At 38.6% G+C, this 25222-nt stretch overlaps 1 protein-coding gene across 1 annotated transcript in view; it reads left to right on the forward strand.

Moving 5' to 3' along the window:
- Nucleotides 1-25222, forward strand: part of TPRG1 (tumor protein p63 regulated 1) — a 147140-nt gene that overhangs the window by 112555 nt on the left and 9363 nt on the right. The window contains exon 5 of the mRNA XM_023214734.1: nucleotides 20559-20712. Within this exon, the coding sequence (XP_023070502.1) occupies nucleotides 20559-20712 (154 nt within the window). The remainder of the gene's footprint in view (nucleotides 1-20558; nucleotides 20713-25222) is intronic.

Below are 25222 nucleotides of genomic sequence, written 5' to 3' on the forward strand. Positions count from 1 at the left end.
AGAGCTGAGATTCTGGAGACCTGCTGCCCCTGCTTAAGTTCAGGTTGAATCACTTGCCAACTACATAGTCTTTGAAATGTCATTTAAATTATCTTTCTTTTGGTTTCTTCACCTGTAAAATGGGGATGATGATAGTTTTTACTTCAGAAAATTGGGAGAATTAATTGAGCCTACTTCTTTAATATGCCTGATATAGCAGCACTAAATAAATATTAAGTACTATGAGATGATTGTATCACCCTACTTTCAGTCTTACCAGTCTTTCAATCTATTCAACTTTAATCTGTCAGTTTACCTTATTAACATACCATGCTGATCAACCTATATCTTTGCTCAGATTTTTGCCCATGATGCCCTATTATCTACTTATGCTTTATAAATGGGATTACAGAAAATCTCAGGTAACAAAGTTGTCATAGTTATTATAAGAAGCCACAGGATAAACATGCCATATCTACCTGAAGCCTAAATTTAATCAATTAAATGGTGTAGATTTTCAGATATTGTTTTTACGTTAAAATTAATCAGTGTAAATGAAATGCAGTAGTAAACATAATTATATGGTTTTAATGACACAACAATTGCAAATAAATTTTGTGTTTATGGCAAGTGGTCATAGCTCTATGGCAGTGGGAGTGTTCTACTTGCAAAATATGAAAAGCAATAACGTACAGCTTCATAGCCTGACTTTAAGACCTTGCATTATGGTCCTAATCTACTTTCCTATTCTATCTATTTCTAGATTTCACTTACATAAACCATAACCTTGCCAAATCAGACACGTTGATTTTTCCCATATATGTCCCATCCTTCCTCTGCCCATTAATTAACTTAGATGGTTCCTTCCTTTTACCTGTTCTAAACCACTTAACACCTCCTCCCAACACTCACACACTCATGTCTACATTCCTCCATGTCCTAAAGCCCACGTTTCAGTGATGAATCGATAGAGTGTGATAAAGTAAAGAGATATATGGAAGATGACTTGATGATATCTTTCGTTGAGCACATTAACATACAAAGCTTTGTCTTAACCCCTGTTAGGAATAAATAGAACAAACAGATACATTTTCCATCGATGAAATCAGCAATTAAGTGGCAGCTTTTATTAAGGGGCTACTGGTTTTCTTTGAAAGGAATAACATTTTATGAAGGAAAAAGTCTCTGAATGTTTCCAGGGCAGAGAAGTTTGGCTATGTTTTACTGTGGACTACTGCAGGTATAGAAGAGGTTTAGGAGGAGGCCATTTTGAAAAAGCTTTGCTGATGTCTTTTGAATGACGCAGGTTGAGACCCTCTCATAATAGTGAGTACAGGTGCTGTTGGTGGAGAGTTATTAGAAAAGTTAAAAGGATGGGAAAGTTTTCTAAGATTGTGTGACTGAATGCTGAGACAGTTGTAGTTTAGTTGAAAAATATTTAGGTAGACCCATTTCTAAACCTAGGTCTGGCTTCAACAAATTACGGGACTTTAGGGAAATTGTCTTTCTGAATCATAGTTTCACCCATGCAACCAAACAGAAATAATGATGGGGATATGAGGACTAAATGAGGTGATCTGTTTGTATGTAAAAATACTTGGTATATTTTAATGGAGTTTCTTTTATCTCTGAAATGGAGATAATAATCTGTCTCTTCATAGGACGATTCTGAGGAATAAATGAGAAAGTCATGCAATGCATCTACGAGGTGTTTGAAACTATAGTGCCAAAGGGAGTAAGTATTAGCCGTCATTATTATCATCACTGTTACTATTTATGTGCCACACCAATGAGCGGATATGATATTATTATGATAGCATTTTGGTTTTTGTTTTGACACTAATTTACGATTTAGGGGACTAAAAAGGTAGTATTTTATGCTACTTTAAAAATTATTATAAAAAATATAAATATAGTAATATAAATTACTGTAAAAAAATTAAAAGCATTTAGTACATGCTTTTATATGCTTATAACCCCATGACAATTCTTAATCTGAGAAGCCAAGTTTTTGTTTTAGTGATCTTGCCAATTATGTTTTATTTGCATAGTGCTTTGTTTATTGCAAAGAGCTTTGACAAATATTTATCTCTTTAGCTCCTGAAAACAACCCTTAATATTAAGCAGGGAAATACTGATAAACCAACTAGGAGATGAACAAACTGAAGCTGGGGGCATTGTGTTTGGGCCAGAGTCACATAGAAAGTTGATGATGGTTACAGTGGGTTCCTCTGGCTGCTACTGCAGAGACATCCCAGAGCTCTGGGTAGGCTTGTACTTACCAATGCTGACGTTTCAGGAGAGCTCTGGGAGGACAGGTACTAAAACACAAATGCCTTCTCATTCTCCAGATGCCAAGCAGCATTCAAGCACATAGTAGGATTTGATAACTACTTTTTGAATTCATTTTTCAAACAATTTGAAAACATCTTCTGTGTTATTTCTTGATGATTCTAAATATAGGAATAAGATGTAATCTGTTTTAAAACTTTTTTGCAGCATCAGTGTAGGAACTCTAAAAAAGGCAGTTAAAACTTCTGCAGTTGCAGAATTTACACAGAATAGTAACAGTGATTATCTCTGGGTGGTGGGATTAAATGTAATTTTCTGAAGTTTCTGCCTTTTTTTTTTTTTTTTTTTTTGCTCATCTGTACTTTTTACCTGTTTTTTCCATCCCATTACATTTTATTTAAAAATAGTAATTACATTAGGTTATCAACAGTACCACACTTTGGAGCTAGTGAATGTATTTTTCACATACTATTTTGGTGACCTTGAACAACTGCTTTGCCTCTCTGATTTTCAGTTTCCCTGTCTATGAAATGGAATAATAATAATAACACACAGCTAATAGGGTTGTGGAGAGATTAACAGAAATAACAGAAGGATCCTGGCATGTGATAGGTGCTCAGTTAATATATGGCTACCACCACTCTTACCTCTTCTTCCCTACCCTTCAAACTGATATTAATTTGGGGCTAGAAAACAATTTCAGTGCTGGCTTTAACTTCTTTATGGAATAAACCATACACATTTGCAGAAAACAACTGAACAAAAGCTTTAAGGTGACAAGTTATTGTAAATCTCAATTCTTTCCCACACATCCCTTAGTGACTGGCTCTTACAAAATTTTGTTATTAAATGCTACCTGGCAACGAGCAGAGGAGGCTGGCCAGATTATCCTACGAGGAAAGCTAGGAAGCATTGTTTAAAAAGGTGTGCTTGGAAGTGAGGGGAAGGATGAGAGGGGCTTCTGCAGGGTGTATTGGGCTGCTTTCTGAGACAGGCCAAAATTCAGGCGTTCTGGGGTCCCACACGTGCTTGTTTTGGCCCTTAATAGGAGCCGGCAATCTGTTTCAGAGCCTGGGCTCAGTTTAGACAGCTCTCTAATTGGTTTATGTCATTCATTAGGCATTTCTTTTCTTTAAAGTTGGCAACTTGATGCCAGAGTGTGGGGAGAGATTCCGTACCACCCATGTCTGTTTTGTTGTTCCCCAGGTTATAAATGAGATGATGTGGAGGCTCCTCTGGCAGTGTCCTTAGCTTGGCTCCCAATTTCAACATTGTTAGAGTCCTGCTTTGTTTGGACTGGAGGCTCTCCCCTCCCGCTTCCACTGTCACACACCAGGAACTGTGCTGGTGCAATGTGCCTGCCGGGCTAGCCACTTTCTTCTTTCCTCCTGCATCGAAAACTGAGGGCTTCCTGATCTGGGACCTGGATAACTAAAGGCTGTCTCACCCCTGAAGAGGGATTGCCAGAGGGAAGATGGGGAAAGGTGTGGCAGGAAAGGGAGCAAAAAGTGCCAAGGATAGGTTTGCTACCCCACAGATTCCTTAAGCTCAGCAGGCTCAGGAATAAACTCACTTCCCCTCCCAAACTTGCACTGACTGTTCTGGTTAAGGGCACCAGTGTCTTCTCACCCATCAAGGATGAAAACCTCAAGACCACAAAATAGAAAGGTACATGGTGTAATTTTTCAAAGATATTTCCATCTAAAGATTAAGATTCTGTTGTCTTTGACTCACAAGTCTATCTCCTCCTTTTTATTCTCTTTGTCACTTCCCTGTTTCAGGTCCTCACAGTTCCTCCACACAGAGGCTCCTAACTGGTCTCCCTTACTTTTACTCTCCAAAATCCATCTTGTCTGTCAAGTTCTGACCATTTAATCATTGCACGTCAAAGCCATGGCCCTGTTCATGTCTCTTCCCTTATTAAAAGCTTACCTCAGTCTGCAGTTGTTTGCAAGATAAACTCCTGAGCCTCATTTCCAGTATCTTCTACTACCTGTCTGCAATCTATCTGTCCAACCTTTTGGCCTGTTTCCCTGTGAACACTAAGTTTGAGCCACACTGGAACATTCAACACGCACCTATTCTTCTGTGTAAACTATATGAAGGGCTAAGATAAAAGCATAGTTGGATATAAAACATGTGAATGTCTCATTAGTTTACTTTTCTCACCAGATGGTTATGCCCGTAGGAAACTGAATGGTGATTTTTGAAAATCAAAGTTTAAATTTCTGGAGAACGATAAAAGGGAAGAGATTAGGAATCAAGTACTTAGATACCATATCACCTCTGCAGTGATATGGAAGATCCTATGGGGAAGTGGGGGAGGAAAAGCCAGCTCTTTCTTGGAGCTAATTCCAAATTATATAATAACCAGATTTACGGCATAATGTTGCCATATCAATCATATATAATGGTATAATTTGTGCTTGGGGCCCACTTTGCTTCTTGAGTGAAAGAAAATGAGCAAAGATTGAACTGAAATGATCAATTAACGTTACTGAAACACTCATTAGTCTACAAGATTTCTGTGGGATACTTACCTGTAAAAAAATGCTACCAGCTCCACTGTGTCCCCTTTAGAGAGATGGTAAGTGGGGTGTGTATCACACGGGGAAGTACACGGGTCTTGATTCAAACAGACCAATAGCCATTTGAAATAGGTTCTTTTAACATTAATTTCCTCATAAATATAGCAAACACTATAAGATTTCTATAATATTTGAAGACAATGAATATGAAGATATGTAGACGATGTTCCCTTTTCTGTGTCACCTTTAATTACGCAACACTTACAGTCACACACACACACACACACACACACACAAACTGGTTAAACATTTTAAGCTTTAGGACAATACTCATTATTTACCTCACCTAGGGTGAGAAGTAGAAAAACTCCCACACCTTCCCACATTCACGCTTCTGTTTTATGTGCTTGTATGTGGAATAATCTTTCCCCAATCTTTGAATGACCATTTCTTATGATACTTTTTCATGCCCTAATTAAATCGCCACTTCTTTCAAAATTGACTCGTCCTCAAATCAGATGTGGAATCTGCCCTCTCTAATGGGAGCTTCTCCCCTCAGTTTTCTCCTGCCTTTCTTAGAACCCCTATCTTTCCTAGTAGACTGTGAGCAACCTGAATGCAGAGGCATGTCCTTGTTCGTCTCTGATGAACAATGCCAAGGCTGTGTTTTGAACACAGTTCAGCTCAGTACACATTTGTTGAATGAATAATATTGTTGCTAAGTTGGAGTTCAGTACTTTACATCTTTTTTTTTTTTTTTTTTTTTTTTTTTTTTTTTGAGACGGAGTCTCGCTCTGTCTCCCTGGCTGGAGTGCAGTAGCCGGATCTCAGCTCACTGCAAGCTCCGCCTCCCGGGTTTATGCCATTCTCCTGCCTCAGCCTCCGAAGTAGCTGGGACTACAGGCGCCTGCCACCTCGCCCGGCTAGTTTTTTGTATTTTTAGTAGAGACGGGGTTTCACTGTGTTAGTCAGGATGGTCTCGATCTCCTGACCTCGTGATCTGCCCGTCTCGGCCTCCCAAAGTGCTGGGATTACAGGCTTGAGCCACCGTGCCGGGCCACTTTACATCTTTTAAACTACATTGTCTCTGTGGCTTTAAATTCGATTCATTTTGTTTAGTATTCATTTGTTAACATCAACTCTATTGGGTACTATTCAGATTGCAAAGAAAAAAAAAAAGGCCTTAGTCTCTTTGACCCTTAAATTATTATGAAGGAGTCGCTTTAATATTCAGAGACTCATTTCTTCTCTGCTCTCTGTAGAAATGTGTGGGGATGTGGTAGTTGAAGGCTTCATTTGTATCCCAAGCATCTTTAGGGGATTGTATGTACGTGCAAATTTTAATTTAAGTGATTGGAAGTTCCCAAGGGTGCGTGATGTTGTGCTAGACATAATGCAGGATTAATTAAAGGCCGTGCTCAAACTTTGTCTTTCTGGCTCTTACAGTATTTTGGATAATGCTTACAATGCAAATAGAATTAATTAGCCACATAGTGAAAAGTTTTGCCACATACTAATTATGTTGTGGGGAAAGATGATTTACTTAGTTTCATTTTAAAATGATGCTTAAAAAAAAAAAAAAAAAAAAAACATTTAGACTATTTCTTAAGCTTTGACCAGGATAGGAGTTCGTGTTTTTGTTTCTTGGTTTGTTTACCTGTTTGGGGGCTTTATCTCCCTTAATTCAAGAACTATTTATAAAATGGAGGTACATTTCATGATGAGTTGGTAAGTCAATGCTGGTCTTACCAGGATAGAACAAACTCAATTTCTTTTGCTTTTGCCTTGAGCATTTAGCCTAAATAAGTCATCAGGAGAGTTTGTTCTCTGCCTTACAGTTTCTGATCAAAATCTTCTTTGTGAAAGATCAGGTGCCAAAAATGGAATTTAACTGTGAGCTGTATTTTCCATGCCTAATTTCTTCAAAAGTCAATTTGAAAAACCAACTCTTCACAATGTAGTTTAGCAGAAGCAGGTATGAAAAAGCTTAGAAATTAGAAATTATATTTAATGGTGAATTTCGGGTGAGTCAGCAATGTGGTAAATCACCAACACAGCTAATGTTGCTGTTAGCTAAATTGCAGAAATACAGCCAATTACAATTATATAAATATATATATAATTATACACAGACATATACAATTATATAGAGATCTGTATATGGATGAACAGAAGGATGGGGTTTTCATGGCATATTCCATAGGAATTGGATCACTGTTGAAATATTATTTCCCTTTTATGACCACATGTTTTAATAAGGACACTGGAAAACTAGAACATGTTCAGAAGAAGGGAACTTGGCTGGTGAAGCACTTTTGACCTTGTCAAAAGAGGAGTGGTTGAAGAACTAGGTGTCTGTTGTAGTTGCTGTTGCTTTTTAAAATAAATAAATATAGAGTGATGGGGAGATTCTATGATAAAAATGTTGTGTCACTGTAAACATTTGAATAATCTTCAAACAAACCTTATACTAGTCTGTTTTCTTAATAAAAATATTTTTTGAAGACTTAAGTTTGATAACTCCACTAAATGATGGAAACAGTGTCTGAATTACAGCCTTTGGATTTTGCCCTTCATCACAATTCACTTATAAACCCTCTTTTTTTTTTTTTTCCTGAGGCAGGATTTCACTCCCATGACCCAGGCAGAAGTGCAGTGGTGTCATCTCAGCTCACTGCAACCTTTGCCTCTTGGGTTCAAGTGATTCTCCCACCTCAGCCTCCTGAGTAGCTGGGACTACAGCTGTGCGCCACCACGCCTGGCTAATTTTTGTATTTTTAGTAGAGACAGGGTTTCACTATGTTGGCCAGGCTGGTCTTGAACTCCTGACCTCAAGTGATCTGCCTGCTTCAGCATCCCAAAGCGCTGGGATTACAGCCATGAGCCACCACGCCTGGCCACTGATAAACCGTCTTCTGCTTAGATTCCTGTCTTGCAATCAGGTAAAAAAACGACCATGCCTTTCACTTCTCTTCAATACCCATGCCCTAGGTGAATACTTTAGATGACCCTTCTTTTGATCCTATCTAGCCGTGCCCATCCCCGCAGCCTGAGGAGCCCTCAAGGCCAAGGATATTTGCCAATGCAGATGCCATACTGCTCCTCCCACTCCCTCTGACCATTTGTTCTTAGGTGGGGTTACAATCACCTGGGAGCTCATTAGATGTAGAGTCCAGAATTTCAGGCCCACTTCAGGCCAGCTGGATCAGATTCTGGATTTTTAAGAAAACCCCAGGTGATTCAGATGCTCATTAGAGTTTCTCAAGCATTGTTCTAAACCATGCTCTGAGTGTCTGAAAACCTAAAACTTCTTACCTGATGGCCCTACATCTGCTTGCAGGGCTTGTGCGAGTTTTTCAAATGGGGCTGTCCTTCAAAGAGCATATCGTGCTGCCAATGGACATATACGTAGGGCAGAAGGGTGACCAAGAGATTACCATTTGGGAAGAGGACTCGTGCATGGAACTTGGGAACACAGGCTGGTTGTTCTCACTCATGTAGGCAAAGCCTGACACACTAAGGGACAGAACTCTAGGATTGGGAGAAATGGAGGGAGGATCCCAGGTCTCTGTCTGAACTATCGCTCTGGGCCTGGGTGGAAATACAAAGCTCTGTGGTAGAAGTAAATCTTAAATAAAAACAAAATCATAAAACCCCAAACTCATCTGTATGCAAAGCAATATTATTGCAACATGAAGATAAATCAAAAACTTCAGGTAAAACTTAACTCACTTACCCCAAAGCAAATATACACTGTGGAATGTAGGTGAATCAGCTCTATTTCAGGAAGCACTGAAATTTCTCGACTTTGTGTATAGCTTAGTATTTTACACCATTTTCCTTCTTTGCCCGCCTAAATTTCTGATTTGACAGGTTGTGATGGGAGCCAAAACAGCTAGCAGGAATGTAAAATAACTCAGAAAATTATATTCTTGTGATTTACTTTGCAGGGTTCTACTAAAGAAGTGCTTTAAACCAGTGATGAGACATAGCCTTTACGTACAGTCTTGCACTGGTTCAGCAAAGTATGTCTCCTATCTGTATTTTTCAGAGGAGGAAACATATTGAGTATTCAAGTGACTTCTCCAAGGTCACATAGTAATGCTGGTGCTGAGAATTGAACTCACATCTGCATCCTCTGACCTCTAAGACTTCTTTTATTACATCAAAGTACTTCATCAGTAGCACGGGATTTTTGTGGTCTGAGTTTCACTGTGGTCGGTAGAATATACTCACTTTGGCAGGGAAGGGGCCACTGAACTCCTGCAAAGCAGTTTAAATGATTCATGAAGGCCATAACCTAGAGTGTGTGTGTGTGGAAATTTGCTTTGTCACATAACTTACTGTATGAAATACCATAAATAAACTTCCTCAGGAAATGTCATGAGCTGAAAGAGAAAACAAATGAGTGTATCACGTATCATCTCTTGAAATTCGTTCCATTTCAAATTCCTCCAAAAGTGGGGAAAACAGAGCCTTTGGTACCCACCATTTTCCTGGGCAGACCCGTGGTTTCCTCAAGGGCCATGACAACTGAGCCAGAAGTTTGTGTTAAGTGGTCTAACTGCCTGTATATATATTTCAGACCATCTACTCCCAACCTCTCTTAAGAGGAAATGGAAACAGGAGATTCTGAGAATTTTTTTTTTTTTTTTTTTTTACTTAGTTACTCTGTGCGTGTTGAAACTTGGTTTTTAGGGTGCTCAAAAGTACTTCCTTTTAAGAGGGGAGACAAAAATTTACACAAACCTGAGGCCAGTGATTTGCCAAATGTACCAATTTATAATGAAGGGAGTTGCCTCGAAATGTTTCCTTTATTGTGTAGCATTTTTCTTGGTAATTTCGTAAGAGAAGCTCTTTCCTCTGTCTACCTGGCAACCTCTTGGCACAGAAAGCCTTCAATATAGATGTGACGTGCCAGCATCTGCAGCAAAACACTTTCAAAGCAAACCACATACTATACACATGCAAACGTACAACCCTTTCTATCCTGGGCATTGCTCGAAATATCTCTTATGTACCCCTCAAAATTGATGAAGGATATCTCTTTTCTCCATCAAACAAACAGGAAACACTTTAAAATCTCGTTTTTAAACAATACAACTCAGAACTATAGACAAATGAAAAACAAAAGCAGCTGGAGCCAGATCACTCTGCTCTGAGGAATGGGTATTTTTGTTTTATTTTGAGTTGTGTGTGTGTGTGTGTGTGTGTGTTTTTTACAGTGAAGACCATGGGTTTACTCATGTCCAACCTGTTTGACTATGAACTGCAAAATGGATATCATGGGGGCCACGAACATGATTTAGACATCGATCCTGTTCTTGATCAGCTCACAGTTCATTTGATGATGTAACATAAGTATATAGAATACTCTGGAAATCTATGCTAGAATTCTACTCAAAAGGCATTGTGTATCTGGCTGAGAAAGTGTTTCTGAATTTGGTAGGCAACTGGAAGCCACTTTAGTTTTTTGAGCTGGTTGGAGTGGCACTATGGAGCAAGGTAGAGAGTAGATTAGTTTAGGTGAAGAGAGACCACACATAAAAAAGTGAGCTCTATAATGATTAGCTTCATGTATGCTCACTGGGAAAACAAACAATCGGTTACTATAAATGCTTCTTTTCTTCATTGTCCTGTATAGCCATAGGATACCATGGGATTATCAGGGGATGTGGAATCAAGAGACCTAAAATCTAGTGCCTGATCCAGCACCTACTACTTAATGTCTTTAGACCTCACTTTCCTCATCTGTAAAATAGAGATTCTGTAACTATCTTGTGAGCTTGTGGTAAGAACTAGACATAATGTACGTAGATGTCTTAATGCATTGCCTGGAACATTTAGTCCTCACTCTTAAGACAGATGATGCATCTTAAATATGCAGGTTATCATTTCCATGTAAAAATAATAGGTGCTCGTTATGGAAAGTAAGACTTTTAAAAGAAGAAAAAGAGTTGTGTCAATAGTGTTAAAGTTCTATTGTGTCTTTTTCAATCCTGTTATATGCTTCCCACTCAGGTTTAGTGCCAGGGTAATGAACTGGAAAGAAAGCAGTCTTAATGTTATCCTTCTAAAGATTTTACTCTTCCTCTTGCCAGATTTGCTTTGCTGTTTGTAGGAAGAAGAACCAGAGCTAGACCAGATAAGCTCCAGATCCCTGCATCTGGCTTTTCATTTTCATAACTGAAGATATATTCCTGGTCCAGACCTAGGATCTGAGCATTGCTGGGAGTAGGCAACTTCTGCCAGCAATGCCAATTAATGTCCCCTTTGTTAACCAGCCCTCAGATATCCTCAACATTCCTACTTTACCAGTAGAGCTCGTGGCTCTTGACCGGAAATCCAGGTCAGAGTTCTATCTTTGGGTCAGAAATATCTGGTTTCAAATCCTGGCTTTCACTAGCTCTGTGCCTTTAGAATTTTCATAATTCCTTTCTAGTTTCCAGGTATCAATAATTTATGAAGAACAAGGAGATAATGGATGATAAAATGTTTGTGTGCTGGGCACGGTGGCTCACGCCTGTAATCCCAGCTCTTTGGGAGGCTGAGGCAGGAGAATCACTTGAACCTGAGAGGGAGAGGTTGCAGTGAGCTGAGATTGTGCCACTGCCCTCCAGCCTAGGTGACAGAGTGAGACTCCATCTCAAAAAAAAAAAAAAAAACAACAAACAAACAAATAAACAAAAAACCAAAAGTTTCTGTACTGAAAGACTTTCCAGCTAGCAAATATTGAATGCCTAGTAGGCACTGTTAGAGGCTTCACATTTGAAATTATATTTAACACTTTATAGTATGTTTTTGAGAAAAATGCAACTAATTCCACTTAACAGAAAATTAAGGTGCAGCAAGATTGGTAAACCTGCTAATCTTGCTGCAGTGATGGCAACCATCATTGAATCTGTTGAAGATAAAGGTTATATTTCATGTAATGTTTTCTTCCCTTTTTTTTCTTCTGCCATTATAACCATTACCACCCCATCTTTATTTTATCCTCTTTTGTGTTTGCCTCTAGTCTTCTTAGTGACACCCAGCAGGAGGCTGACAGATAGCAAGGCCCAGCCCCACTCTTGGCCTGGAGACCAAGGAAGGCATCCAGCTTAGCCACGGGTTCCATTCATCTCTGAACACACCATGCCTCTTCGTTCTCTAGTTTTGCATCTGGCAGTTAGAGACAAATTTTTTCAGTTAATTAAACCACACCCTACTGACTCCTCAGTGACTCTTCACTAGCTTCCATGTTAGAATTAGGCTGCTCCAGACCATGCACTTTTCTATTGAATCACAGCACCCTCCCCTGCAACCTCTACCAATTTCTGTAGATTTCTTCTGGGCTGTCTGACTTCACCCTGCTTACTCACATGTAGCTGAACTGGACATAATTACAATCACCACAAACACACAAATTGTGGCACATAGCACATATAACATTTTTCTTATGTGGATCTTTGTTCTTATGATTTCCTGTCTTCAGTGTACTTAATGCTATTTTCTTGTCAAAAGTCTTATATCCATCAAACCCCAGCTAAAAGGCCCCCTACTTTATAAAATCATTAGACTGCTCTGAGTTTCTTAAAGGCTTGTTATATCTCTTTCGAGGTCCTTGCATGCACTTGGAACAGAGTTGAAGATCAGTAAAGATGTTTTGAATGAATTAAGCCTTTTTTGATACCTTTTGTGAGAGATTGTTCCTTCCTCTGAATCTTCATCACAATTGTATCCAGAGCAATTTCTCTGAACTTTATGGAGGATTTCTATCAGGGATTTACTTAAAATGTTCCCACTTAAAGTAACTGTTCAATTTTGAGGGAGTTACACCCTAAAACGTTTGAAGAATAGATCAGGGTATGAGGCTCTGTACACAATATGACAATGCCAGTGTCTGCTAGAGTATGACTCTAGCAATGACAACATTTCATGTCATCCTCATCAGTGGAAAGAAAGTTATTGCTTTTAATCCTAGGATGACATTTGTTTCCTTCTGACAGACATGGACTTCAAATAGACCATTTAGATGCTCACAACTTAAAGTAGCATCCGGTTTCTTTTCCTTTATTCAAAAGTTATTTGTTGTCAACTTCATTGGATTAGCTTTCCATTTAAATGGCATCTGAGAAAACACAGCTTTTTCTAATAACTTGTTGCATTTTCCTGAGAATAAATGGCCTGATAAAGAGGATATTTTTATCATTTGCCCATGATCCCAATAATAATATGTTCCTAGTTTTCCTGTCAATAGAAGTTTTAAAAAAAGAAATTAGGAAAAGAGCAGCTAAAGTCAGGAATGTTGATAGCAGTAAGAAATGGCAGCCTGATGGTGATGGAAGAGACAGCTGACATAAGAACCAATAAACTTAGCAGTCAAGAATCTTTTGGAGCTTTAGGCAAATAGTCTGACTCTTCATATACAACAGCTGGCTTTCATAAAGGGAAGCAGTATAGGAATGCATTATAATGGTTTTGAGTATTAATTTGGGTAACATTTCGATTTCTGTCTATATTTGGCGAATTTAAGGGGTCAAGGACACAGGACATAAGTGATGAATAATAAATCCTTTCTAGGTCTTAAAATCTGGTGTTTTTTTGATAACTTTTATTAATTTAAAATAGCTATTTTTAGTATAATCTGTTTAAGAGAATAAGTATGTAAGTTTGAGAATGACTTTCATCCAAATTAATTCACTGGAGAAAAAAAATATTTCTCTGTGTTATTTAAGTGAAACCCAAATGTTGGTAATCCTCCGCTCTGATGGGTCAAACACGTTAGATTTGTGTAGAGTTGGAGTGTCCTCTAGACACTAATGCAGTGCCTTCTTTATTTTATAAGGAGGGGATTGGCACATCCAGAAAAGTGCCCAGTCTAAACCACAAAGAAAGTGACTATAAATGCAAGGATTTGAACCACATTTTTTTTGACTACCAGCCCAGAGATCTTACTACCATAACATGTAACATTCTAAAAATGGAATAATATGATGTTCAAATTGACAGGCATCCTATCTTAGTCTGTAAACTCATTCATTCACCTTCATTAAACAAAAATTCATTAAGTGGTTTCTATGTTCCTGGCATTGTAAGCAGCCATGTTTATTTTAGCATAAATATTTACTGCACAAACACATATATATTCCAACATTGTGAGTCAAGAAATCTTAAATTGGACCTTTGGTTTGGAAACTTTGTCTTCCTCTCTTCAGCCATGAACATGACCACCTCTAGGACAAGCACATTTAAACTTTCCCAAGCAAGTAAACATCTCTTTTAAGGACTTTCAGCGTGGGAGATTCCATGACCATTTTTGGTAACCCTTTTTATAATTATTCACTCTCACTTGATCTAAATTCTGCTTTTGATTTAACCTCAAGTCTTTTCTTCTGCAGGTTAAGATCACTTTTTTTTCACCTTTTAGGAGAAGAATGGTCAGGTCTTAGTAGTCTTCTGAGAATTTCTCATATTCATTAAGTTATCCCTTGGGTTATCTCTTGGTTTTTTTGTTTAACCAGCATAACATAAATTATTCTGGTCTTTCAGCATAGATCTTAATATATTGGGGGTAGAAAAGGACCTTATAAATGATCCAGTTCTAACTACCTGATATTACAGATGGATCCCTGGAGCCCGGAGAAGTAAAAGGTTCAAATTACCCAGTTGAATAGTGGAAGATCCATCTTTTGAACCCAGACCTTCTAATTCTCACTCAAGGTTTTTACAATGGCGCCACAATGCCCCTCAATCTTTTCTTTATGGACATTGCCGATCTGCTTTATTTATTACTTACCTCTGCCTCAAGTAATATAACCCATAGAATTTCGTGGTTACCCTTGCCAGTAAGTGGTTAATCTCACTGAGCTAAAGGCCCTGGAAACTTCTGGGAGGGAGCCAGGTGAGCAAAGAGAGCAGATAAAGGCAGCACCTGCCCATGGGTTTGGAACAGCCTGGGGACATGGAGAGAATGTAAACACATTCTGCAAATCTTATTATCTGACTCTGTGCCAGCGTCTTTTGGGTTCTTGTCATGGAAAATATTTCCTCTGAGGTCATTCAATGAGCAAAGGAGCATTGAATACCCTCCAGGGTGCCAACTCTGTCCCTGCTTTTGTCCAGATTAAATAAGCAAGAGACTAACATTTCATGGGCCTAGAAGGTTGCCTTTCAACAATACATGCTCTAAGGTAGGGGAAAAGGAGACATTAAGAAAATAGATCATGTTGTTCTGAATTGCTCTCTCCCCTTGCATGCCCGCCTCCTCCCACTCACAGCCTCCCTCTGTTTGCTCACCCATACTTACAAGCACACGCCCTGCGTTTAGAGCAGGAGTTAATGTCTGTGCTTCCTCATAAATCTCGGTTTGGTGCCTTGAGCTATATTTTTAATTCTGTGGTGGAGCTTTGAGATTTGAGATGAGTAGAAAGGAGGGGCGGCTGATGGAGGTAATAATGAAAGCTGCCATCTCTCCTTCTAGGGAGCTAGGCGTCCTCATTCAGTTCTGCTAACAGGTAGGTTAGTCCCTTAACAGAGCCTCTTTGGAGGCCAGGGTAGAAGGAGAGTGAGGAGTCCGGGGAGAGGAAGCCAGCTATGTTGCCCTATGCAAGAGGACCTGTGGCTTCTCTCTGAAGAAAGAAGAATGCACGGAATGAGCATGTTAACTCAGACTGAGTACTGACTGGCATATTTTCTAGCTCAGTTAAAAACGACTTAGAGGAGAGGAGTCCTTCCTGTCAAAAATAATTTATTCTCTTACAAAGTTGGTTATCAAAGAATGTTTTTCCTTCTTCCAACCTGCAGTCACTTTTTGTGTTGTTAAGCCCTATTTGTTTTTCACGACTGTGTGCTTTGCCGCTGGCACGAGCAGTTTCTACTGTGTAAAGCTCACCCCTTTGGCGTGTCTTTGCTTTCTTTTGTGTAGAAAGTAAAACTTCTATTGGTCTGCTATGATGATTTAAAGTAATAATTGCTCTGGTCTTCTATCCTGCCAGCAACGGTGTTTGAGTAGAATTCTGAATCTGAGTCACTGAGAGAAACTTGTAATTAACATGACTAAAGTAAGAACTGCGATCTTTGAGAACTCTAGTCTCAGTTACATATCTATAAAATAAAAGAATTAGAATCTGACCTCTCCAAAAGGCCTTCCAACTCAGAGAGCTTAGAATCCTAAAAATCCCTGACTATTACAAACCTTCTTCCGCCAAGTCCATATACGACCCTTCCCCTGCCTCTGCCTCTTTCTGGGAGGCTTTGGAACTTACTAGAAGTAAAGAGTACGTTGCCCTTCTTACTTCCACTACTGTGGGAATGGAGGCCAGATCCAGTTGGTTTCCTTGAGGATAGAAAGTGGGAAAAATTGTAATAAGTGATCCTCTATTTCTATAATGAGACTTGCAAGTTTCTATTTGTGCTTTTTGAAGTCTGGGAACAAATTGATAGTAAAATCGGCTCATGGATTGTCAGATCATGGACTTAGAGAGTTCAGGCACTGAGTCTTATTCATTTCTTTATACCCTGCATAGAGACTGTGCTAAGGAAATGATGGAAATGAAAATAGAGAACTTTGGAATGTTTTAGAGAATCAGCTCTGAGGTGATTTAAAAGAGTATTTTTAACCCATCAGAAAATATAATTAAGAAGTTAGGCTTATTCGGACTGAAGAAAAGAGAATTGAAGAGCTTGTTTAAGCTATCTGAATGGAAGTATTTCTGATGGATTTAAATTCAAGCAGAAAGCTTACACATGAAGACACTGATGGAAGGCAGAAGCTGAACACCTAAGAAGCATCCTTGGACCCAGACACAGGTAGAAGAAGAGGGATCAATAGGTGAAGACAAGCATAAAACATCCCAACACTTCCTCTGTGCTAGAGACTTGCTTCTCTGGTTTTGTTTATGTCCAGTGATTCTGGTGTTTTTCCTCTCCCTGTCCCTTTTTTCAAATTACATTTCACTAGTGGTTCTTGACTTGATGATCTGATTAAATCTGGTCATACTCTTTAACTTATTTCCCGTAACTACATCTATGTCTTCAAAAGTAGCTCAAAATTACTATATGGGTTAAATAAAAGAAAAAATATAAGATCTCTAACAGTACAGAGTGGGTAGTATGGTACACAGTAGACACTCAATATATGCTAGTGGGACAGTGCCTTATAGAAACAAAACTTTTTATCATCCATTATCCTCTTGTTTTTCACAAAATAATTGTGACCTAAAGATCAGAAAAGTGGTGTGAAATGCCCAAAGACACGGAGCTAGTGAAAGTCATGATTTATACCGAGTGTGATTACAGAAAGACAACTTCCAAATATTTATTTTCTTGATTATTTGGTGTTGGCAATCTACTTAGTACTTTAATTAACCCATCATAGCAGCTCAGTGAGAAAGACCCAGTCTTCCTCTTTTTTCTTTTTTGCGACCGAGTCTCACTCTGTTGCCCGGGCTGAAGTGCAGCGGCATGATCTCGGCTCACTGCAACCACTGCCTCCTGGATTCAAGTGATTCTCCTGCCTTGGCCTCCCAAGTAGCTAGGATTACAGGCTCCTGCCACCACACCCAGCTAATTTATGTATTTTTAGTAGAGATGGGGGTTTCACCAAGTTGACCAGGCTGGTCTCGAACTCCTGACCTCAGGTGATCCACCCGCCTCAGTCTCCCAAAGTGCTGGGATTACAGGTGTGAGCCAACGAACCTGGCCAGAGACCCAGTCTTCTTACCCTGACAACTTAACTTGTTTGTAATTGTCTCCTTCACATCCAGTGCTTCCTTATTTTCCTATAGTCTCACAATTGCTCATATTGAGTATATTTAAGAATGCATAGTTGGCTTTGAGACAGAGGTTTTCTTCTGATAACTGACCGGATCCCTAGGCAGGCTTTTTCCACCCATGAATGATGGCAGCCTCCTCAGAGCAATTCTTTTAACTTTGTGTCTATTGGAAATAAGACGATGTTATGCAATAGCGGGGCTTTAGCTTTGAATATATTTCATACCTTAGCCCAGAATGGTGAAAAGACCCCTGAATGAGGTCTCCAGAAACCAGGACTCTTGCCAGCTCATCCCTGTCCTGTAGTGATGCTTTGGGAAAGTTCTGGTACTTTCTGAGTCTCAGTTTTTTCCATCTACAGAAAGGAAGCACTAGGCTATAGCTTCCAAGAGCCCTTCTAGCTCTGACACCTTATCTGCAATTCCACCAAGAAATAACTTTTCCATGTTTGTAGAATGTTGTGGTAGGTCCTGAAAGCCCCTTGGAATGATAGGATAGTACTTGGTGTGGTCTTTGCAGTAGACGACTTGTTCTGCTCAGTGGGGCTAATTAGATGCTTCTAAACTAGAGAATTCATACCCCAAGACTGCTTATGGATGTTGTATGTACCCAGCCAGATGATTGTTACTGGCATCATGACCATAGCTGCCTCCACTCTTCACACAGTGACTGAGGTCATGGAATGTCTCAATATAGAGACACTCTATAGAACAGATGAGGAAGTCATATTTTTTCTAAATATGGGAAGACATATTCAGAAGATTCAGAAAGAGAAATGATTCAGATTCAGAAATAAATTCAGAAAGAGAAATAAGCTTGCCCATAGTTGTGTGACGTTAAGTGTCAAAATCGAGACTGTATCACAGGACTCCTGGACATCCAGCTCACCTCACTTTTACTCCACTCTGTTACCTCCCAGGATTTCTTTCATGTGAGTACAAGTTACTATTAAAAAAAAGTATTTCTAGTCATAAAGGCATCTGCAGTCTCCATGACTGTTCTAATGGTGTTTGACAAAAGAGAAGATGATAGTCTTTCATAGCACTCTGAGACTAACGGCTCTGCTGGATGGCCTGATAAACACCACCCTTGGAGAGATAACTTAGCTTTAGATTAATCTTCCTAGTTTTCACCTCTGGAGCTCAGGAAAGAAGGTTGGCTGAACTTGTGTATTTGGAAGTGTACAACATCTCTGAGAAAGGTCCTTGTTATACTCAGATTGACTGGTTATTTAGAAATAGGGTCACTCGTGAATTTCATGCTCAAACTTCATCTGAGGTTTCCCTAAGGTAGAAGAATATAATGTGTACTTATTAGGCAAGCTCTCTTGGCAGATTTTCATCCCCTTTGGATAAAAGCAAAGTTGCACTCAGCACATAAATTGACATATGAAGCAGTAAATAATTCCATTGTGCAAGTTGTTTTAATGGACTCAATCCAGAATGCTCCATTAAGCAGCACACATAGAATATTCATTGAGTTTAGAGTTTATTGTCAGGCCAGAAAAATAAGTGCTGGGGAATAATAAATGACAGCATGCCAGCTGAGAAGGAGAGGGAGAAAGAAAATTTTAGAGGTATATTTATCTTCTATTTTTCTATTCTTCTCAATATTTTTATTTCCTCTGTTTTTTTTCCCCTACATTCTTTTTTTGTTTGTTTGTTTGGTTTCTTTTTTTTTTTTTTCTTCTTGGGCAAAGGATTAAGTACAAAAAGAAAGGAGGGTGTCAGTTTTCAAATATAATCATCAAAAATCTGAGAACTGGCCAGCAGAACGTTTCAGGGACTTTTCTTACTTTCCTTTTGTGAGAAAAGTTCAGGTATTAACCAATTGGGGAGTGGAGTGTTATATGCATTTGTATGAAATTGTGCTTATACAAGCTCCACATGGATAAACATTCAGAAACCATAACGGCATTCCCGAAGGAATCCTTCCTTAATACAGGAAGTGGCAGTTTTGTGAAGGCACCACAATTAAGCTCTGTTTTTTCATTCCAGAAATCCCAGGATTTAATTTTTAGATAAAATGAGACATCTGTGATATTCCATAGGGCTGTTTAGAATTACAGGCAACTTAGTTTCCACGCTTGTCGAATGCAAGGTACCTGAGTTTGGCTTAACCTCCGGGCATCTCTTTGCATTCAGAGATATCTAAAACCACAAATCATAAATTCTGATGGACACGTGTGACAGAGGCCTCAGAAACACGGTTTTGTTATTCAGTGTGGCAGCAACTCCTCTGCCATGAGTTCTCTCCCTGTTGTCTCAAGCTTACTTTCTCTTGCTCTGCACTTAGGTTCACTAAATGACCAGGCCTGGGTTATGGCAGAGTGACTTCCTCCCACATCTTGTGGGTTAAGACTGTAAACTTAACAGGAAGGGGCAGGCACAGTCTTTCTACAAGCTTTGACATGTTTGCTGCTGCAATTTCACTGAATGGAATGTGTGCAGAGAATAGAGGACGATGAGATTCAGAATCTGAAGTCGCAGAACATTTTGAGTTGGTCATCATCCCCCTCAAAAATCATGTATGTTCTACCATTCGAGAAGTCCCATGTCTTTTCTTAGTCAGTTCTTGCTTTTGTGGAAACTGTTATTGTCATGGCATCTCCTTTCTTCTGGAAACTGTCTCCCATCTGAACTGTTCCGTCACTGTTCACCTCTTTGATACCTCTTCTCTTTCTCTTTTAATTCTTACCATCAGAATCTTGGCGTGACGTCAATATCCCTATTTCCAGCTCTGGCCACTGTTCTGAGTATCAGACTCACATTTCCAAGTAGGTGTTTCCCACATAGAATTCCTCCAAACACCTGGAATTTCCTATGTTTAAAACCAAATTCACCTTTTTCTTCTCACCCCCTAAAATCCTTTGAACAGTATAACTAGCTGGGAGTTAAGGCACTTAGCAGCAATATGAAGGCTGACTGATGTATTACATTCTATTTTTTATCTTTTTTTTTTTGGAAATGGAAATGACTAATCTAATGGAAAACCCCTTTCTTGTAGGAGACAAGGAGAAGGCCTTAGGATCTACTGGGGGAGTCCAGAGGAGCAGTCCCTACTGTCCCGCTGGAACCCATGGTCTACTGAAGTTCCTTATGCTACTTTCACTGAGCACCCTATGAAATACACCAGTGAGAAATTCCTTGAAATTTGCAAGGTAGGAAGCATCTTGGGTATCACTCTTAGATTAGCTTTGTCGCTGGAGTTATGTGCTTCTAGAGACATGTACTCCTAAACAAAACATAAAATAAAATAAAACCAGCAATTTATATAGACAAAAACAGTAATAGGTTTATAGATTTTTTTAGTAAAGAGTCAGTCTGTTTTTATATGTAAATATACATTATATTTATATATAACATGCTGCTTTTCCCTTGCTAATTGCATGCATTACCTACAGGGTATATATACTTTCCCACATATAATCACATTCTAATTATTTTATTCAGGGAAGTGTGGAATAGTATAAAGTATAGTTCGATGTGGTTCAATGTGTGGTCATGCTTGATTAAGTCACTTCTCTTTCTGAGCCTTGGTAGTCTCATCTCTAAAATGAGGATAATGAGCACTGCCTTTCCTCCCAACCTCACTGGACCATTTATAAGGTTAAATAGAATGATGTGTGTATAAATACTCCATGAAGTGTAAAGCTATTCAGAATTTCTTGTCTTTAAATTTCATCTCATCAAGCAGATTTTAGACTCATTTCTAAAGGGAACAGTTTTCTATTATTCTCTCACCTCCCCTGGGTATCTTAAGCAGTACTGAGGCATTCTAGGTAGTCAAGAAGTAAAACAGTTGGAGCTGAAAATGTAGTGAAAGATCAAACTTTGTATTTTCAATAAAACCAAATATACACATGAGTGCACTTATAGACCTAGAAATTCCTACCTTCTCTGTCCTTTTTATGTTTGCTTTTATATTATATCATTCATTTCAGAATATGACAATTCTTTATTTGCTATGAATTCAAAACTTGGCAATCTGCATCTAAAGACTTTCTGTGGTTGATGGCATATATTATGTTTCTTGCATTAAACATACCTATTCATGCAAGTGTAAATATATATGTATGTGTGTGAAAATATTTTAAATTGATAGGTCCTGGGGATTTTAAAAAGAATTTGAGGCAACATATATTTGATTACAGTCTAGATGGAGTCTTCATTCTCCCCTAATCCATAGATGAAATGACCTTGAATCACATTATTCTCCCATGGAAAGTCAATGTTCCTCTCAAGAATTATGCAAATGTCCTCAGGGATTTATAATGTCCTGGTTTCCCTCAGGCTTCAAGCTGTTATTGACACTAAACCAGCTTGGCGTATGGATCATGTTGCCAATCTGTGGAGCGCTCCTATGTCACAGTTTCTCAACCCAAGCATCAACATCAGCCCCTAGCCTGACTCTTTACCACTGAAAGCCAAGAAACCAAACAATCAGGCCGGGCGCGGTAGCTCAAGCCTGTAATCCCAGCACTTTGGGAGGCCGAGACGGGTGGATCACGAGGTCAGGAGATCGAGACCATCCTGGCTAACACGGTGAAACCCCGTCTCTACTACAAAATACAAAAAACTAGCCGGGCGAGGTGGCGGCGCCTATAGTCCCAGCTACTTGGGAGGCTGAGGCAGGAGAATGGCGGGAACCCGGGAGGCGGAGCTTGCAGTGAGCTGAGATCCGGCCACTGCACTCCAGCCTGGGCGACAGAGCGAGACTCCGTCTCAAAAAAAAAAAAAAAAAAAAACAACCAAACAATCAATAAGAACAACCTAACACCTACTTGAAGGCAAGAATATGAGAATAGACTCATCGAGGGCTTCAGGGAGCTAGAGTGGGAATTTTCATCCTGCTCTTGCCCCGAACTTCAAATGCAATATCAGACTTCTCTGTTTCTAGTTCTTATTAATAATAACACATTAATACATTGTTCCATAATCTTCAAAGTCTGTTTCGAAAATTATTATTAACAATGCAGAACACTTTATGTTTCTTTTTAAAAACATCTGTTAATCCAAGTTAAAGAGCTTAATAACCTATTTTCCCAAAGACATTTTCCTGCTTTAAAGGTCGTCTGGTTCCGACCATTAAAATAATATGTATTTTTGAATTAATAGTAATTGTACTTTATTGTAAATCAAAATAAATACTAACTGCCTTAGTTGGTACATCCATCATTTCCTGGGCCAAGTCTTCTCTTATTCCCCATACCTGGTACATTAGATGGTTATTCCTTGAATGCCCTTTGCAGGAAGAAGTTCAGCGTGAGGAATTAAAGAACAAGTTCTATAAACTGCAGATAAATAACACCGTCACATTCTAACATCTGTTTGTGCTTTATCTTATTCTGCTATATATAAATACAATCAAATAGTGCAAAAAGAAAGATGAAAAGTAAAATATCAAAGAGGGTATGGAATATTATTTTCCAAATACCCATGAATGGAATTAGTAGACTAGAGCATTGGGTTTTGCCCCAGCCTTCCCAGTAGCAAAGGCTGAATAGGAAATTGATGTTCATGTAGCTCTTGCTGGATGGAAGTAAGAATAGCAGGTGGGACACACGTGCATACACACATGAACATGATAGACAGTTAGTTGGTTGGTTGACTTTTAACCAATCAAACTACTTTGTGGATCTGTTAAGTGTATTTTCTTTAAGGTTTTTCTCCTTAAATTATTATTCTAAAGTTTTTAATCTTTTTTTTTTTCCTTTAGCAATAGTCTGGCACTTTCATTTGCCAAGCCATTTCTTATTCAAAGGCCACCCAAAGTCCCAGCTCTCTAGGAAAACAAATGATTTCCATCTGGAATGTGAGACGATGAGTACTTTGATCCAGGTTTTTGTGTCTTAGTTTCTCTTTTGTTGTTGGTTTTTATGTCACAAAATTATTTCTGTTTAGGACATTTTCCAAGACTGGCTTTGATTAAGACCCAGTCATATTAATGTAAAAGAATAAATAAGAGGAAAGATAATTTGGGGGATCTAGAATTTTTTTATGTGACTATTTTGGCAAAAACATGAGATTTTAAAAGGGTTTAATAAACTAGTTTTTCCATCTCTCTGATGAATGAATTAAAAAGTAGAATATGGGGAAAATGCATAACTAAATCAAATACCTGAAGCAATTTAATTCAGTTTAAGAAAACTATTGTCTCACGGGGAGGGAACACCGTAGAGCTGAGTTATACAATCAAAACTTTCAAATTATTTACAATCTAATGGAACAAATTATTATTTTAAAATACATGAAAATATTCAAACTTATTCTTATACAGTGTCATTTCTTCTACTGTATCTAGAATCTCTTTATTCAAGAGATTTTTCTAACACCAACAAAGTGCAGGTATTATGACTGTTGTTGAGCATGCAAACAGAAATGAGACAAGGTTCCTGCCTTTGGGGAAGGCGGTGCTTAACAGAGGAGGCAGATAAAAATGCAAATATTTTTAAGAGTTCTAATTAACTGAAACTGAAGTTTGGATCAAGCAAAAAGGAAAGGAGGTACGTAAAAGTATACAGAAGGTTCTTAGATAAAGAGTAATTTGGTTTAACTGGAGTTTAATGTTACGTAGTCCCCACTATAGTTATAATGGCTTAGCTAACAGTTATAAGAGCCTAAACTAAGTTAGGAACAGTAGGAAGGGAGAGAAGATGAGGAGATTTTGAGTTATTCAAGAAGTAACTGACAGGATATTGAAGACAATGAAGAAGTCAAAGATGACAAGGTTTCAGGATTGGGTAGATGGTGATTCCATTAACTTGATTGCAGAAAACTGGAAAAAGTAGGTTTGGGGACTCAGCTTACGACATGTTGAGTTTGAAACATGTTGCATTTCTATAGAACTTGGCATCAGGTTGGTTGTCAGGCAGTTAGAGATTTAGGTCTGAAGCTTAGTAGAGAAAGCTGCACTGGTGATATAGGTTTGCGATTACACAACATTGGGCCAAAGCTGAGTAGTCATGGGGCTGGTGGTTCAGGAAGGTACCCAAAGAAAGAGCATTAATGGACATAATCACGTTCAAATTCAAATTTACTCTATGTCTAAGTCTGTTAGCATTTGTTGATTAAATTGCTGTAAAGTTTATACAATGCTACGTCAAAATATACTATTCCCATCTCACTAACTCTATACCACTTCCACATCTGGCAAATATGGTGGTCAAGTGGCCTCTTCCCAGACAGTCTTGCTTATCTCCCTGCTTCACCAAATGTTTCCAATCTGTTCATGTACATACTTTGTGTTACTCATATAAAACAATTGTGAAAATATAAAATAAAATAGTAGCTTTTTGGCACTGCTTTTAATATTATGAGACATAAAAAGTATCGAGTGTACTATTACATAGTTGTACTTTATATCTATTGATTACAGTTTGAATAATATTTTCATGTTATTCAACTAATAAAACCCCTGTAAGACAAGGATAGGCATCTTTGTTTTAAAAATGAGAACACTTGAGCCATGTGTGGTAGTGGCCTATGCCAGTAATCCCAGTGACTCAGGAGGCTAAAGTGGGAGGATTGCTTGAGGTCAGAAGTTCAAGACCAGCCTAGGCAACATAGTAAGACCATGTCTTTAAAAATTTTTAATAAAATAAATTAATGAGACATGGTAGCATGTACCTGTGTTCCCATTCCAGTTACCTATAATCCCAGCTACTTGGA

Source organism: Piliocolobus tephrosceles, chromosome 2, assembly GCF_002776525.5.
Source record: "Piliocolobus tephrosceles isolate RC106 chromosome 2, ASM277652v3, whole genome shotgun sequence".
NCBI classification, from domain to species: Eukaryota; Metazoa; Chordata; class Mammalia; order Primates; family Cercopithecidae; genus Piliocolobus; species Piliocolobus tephrosceles.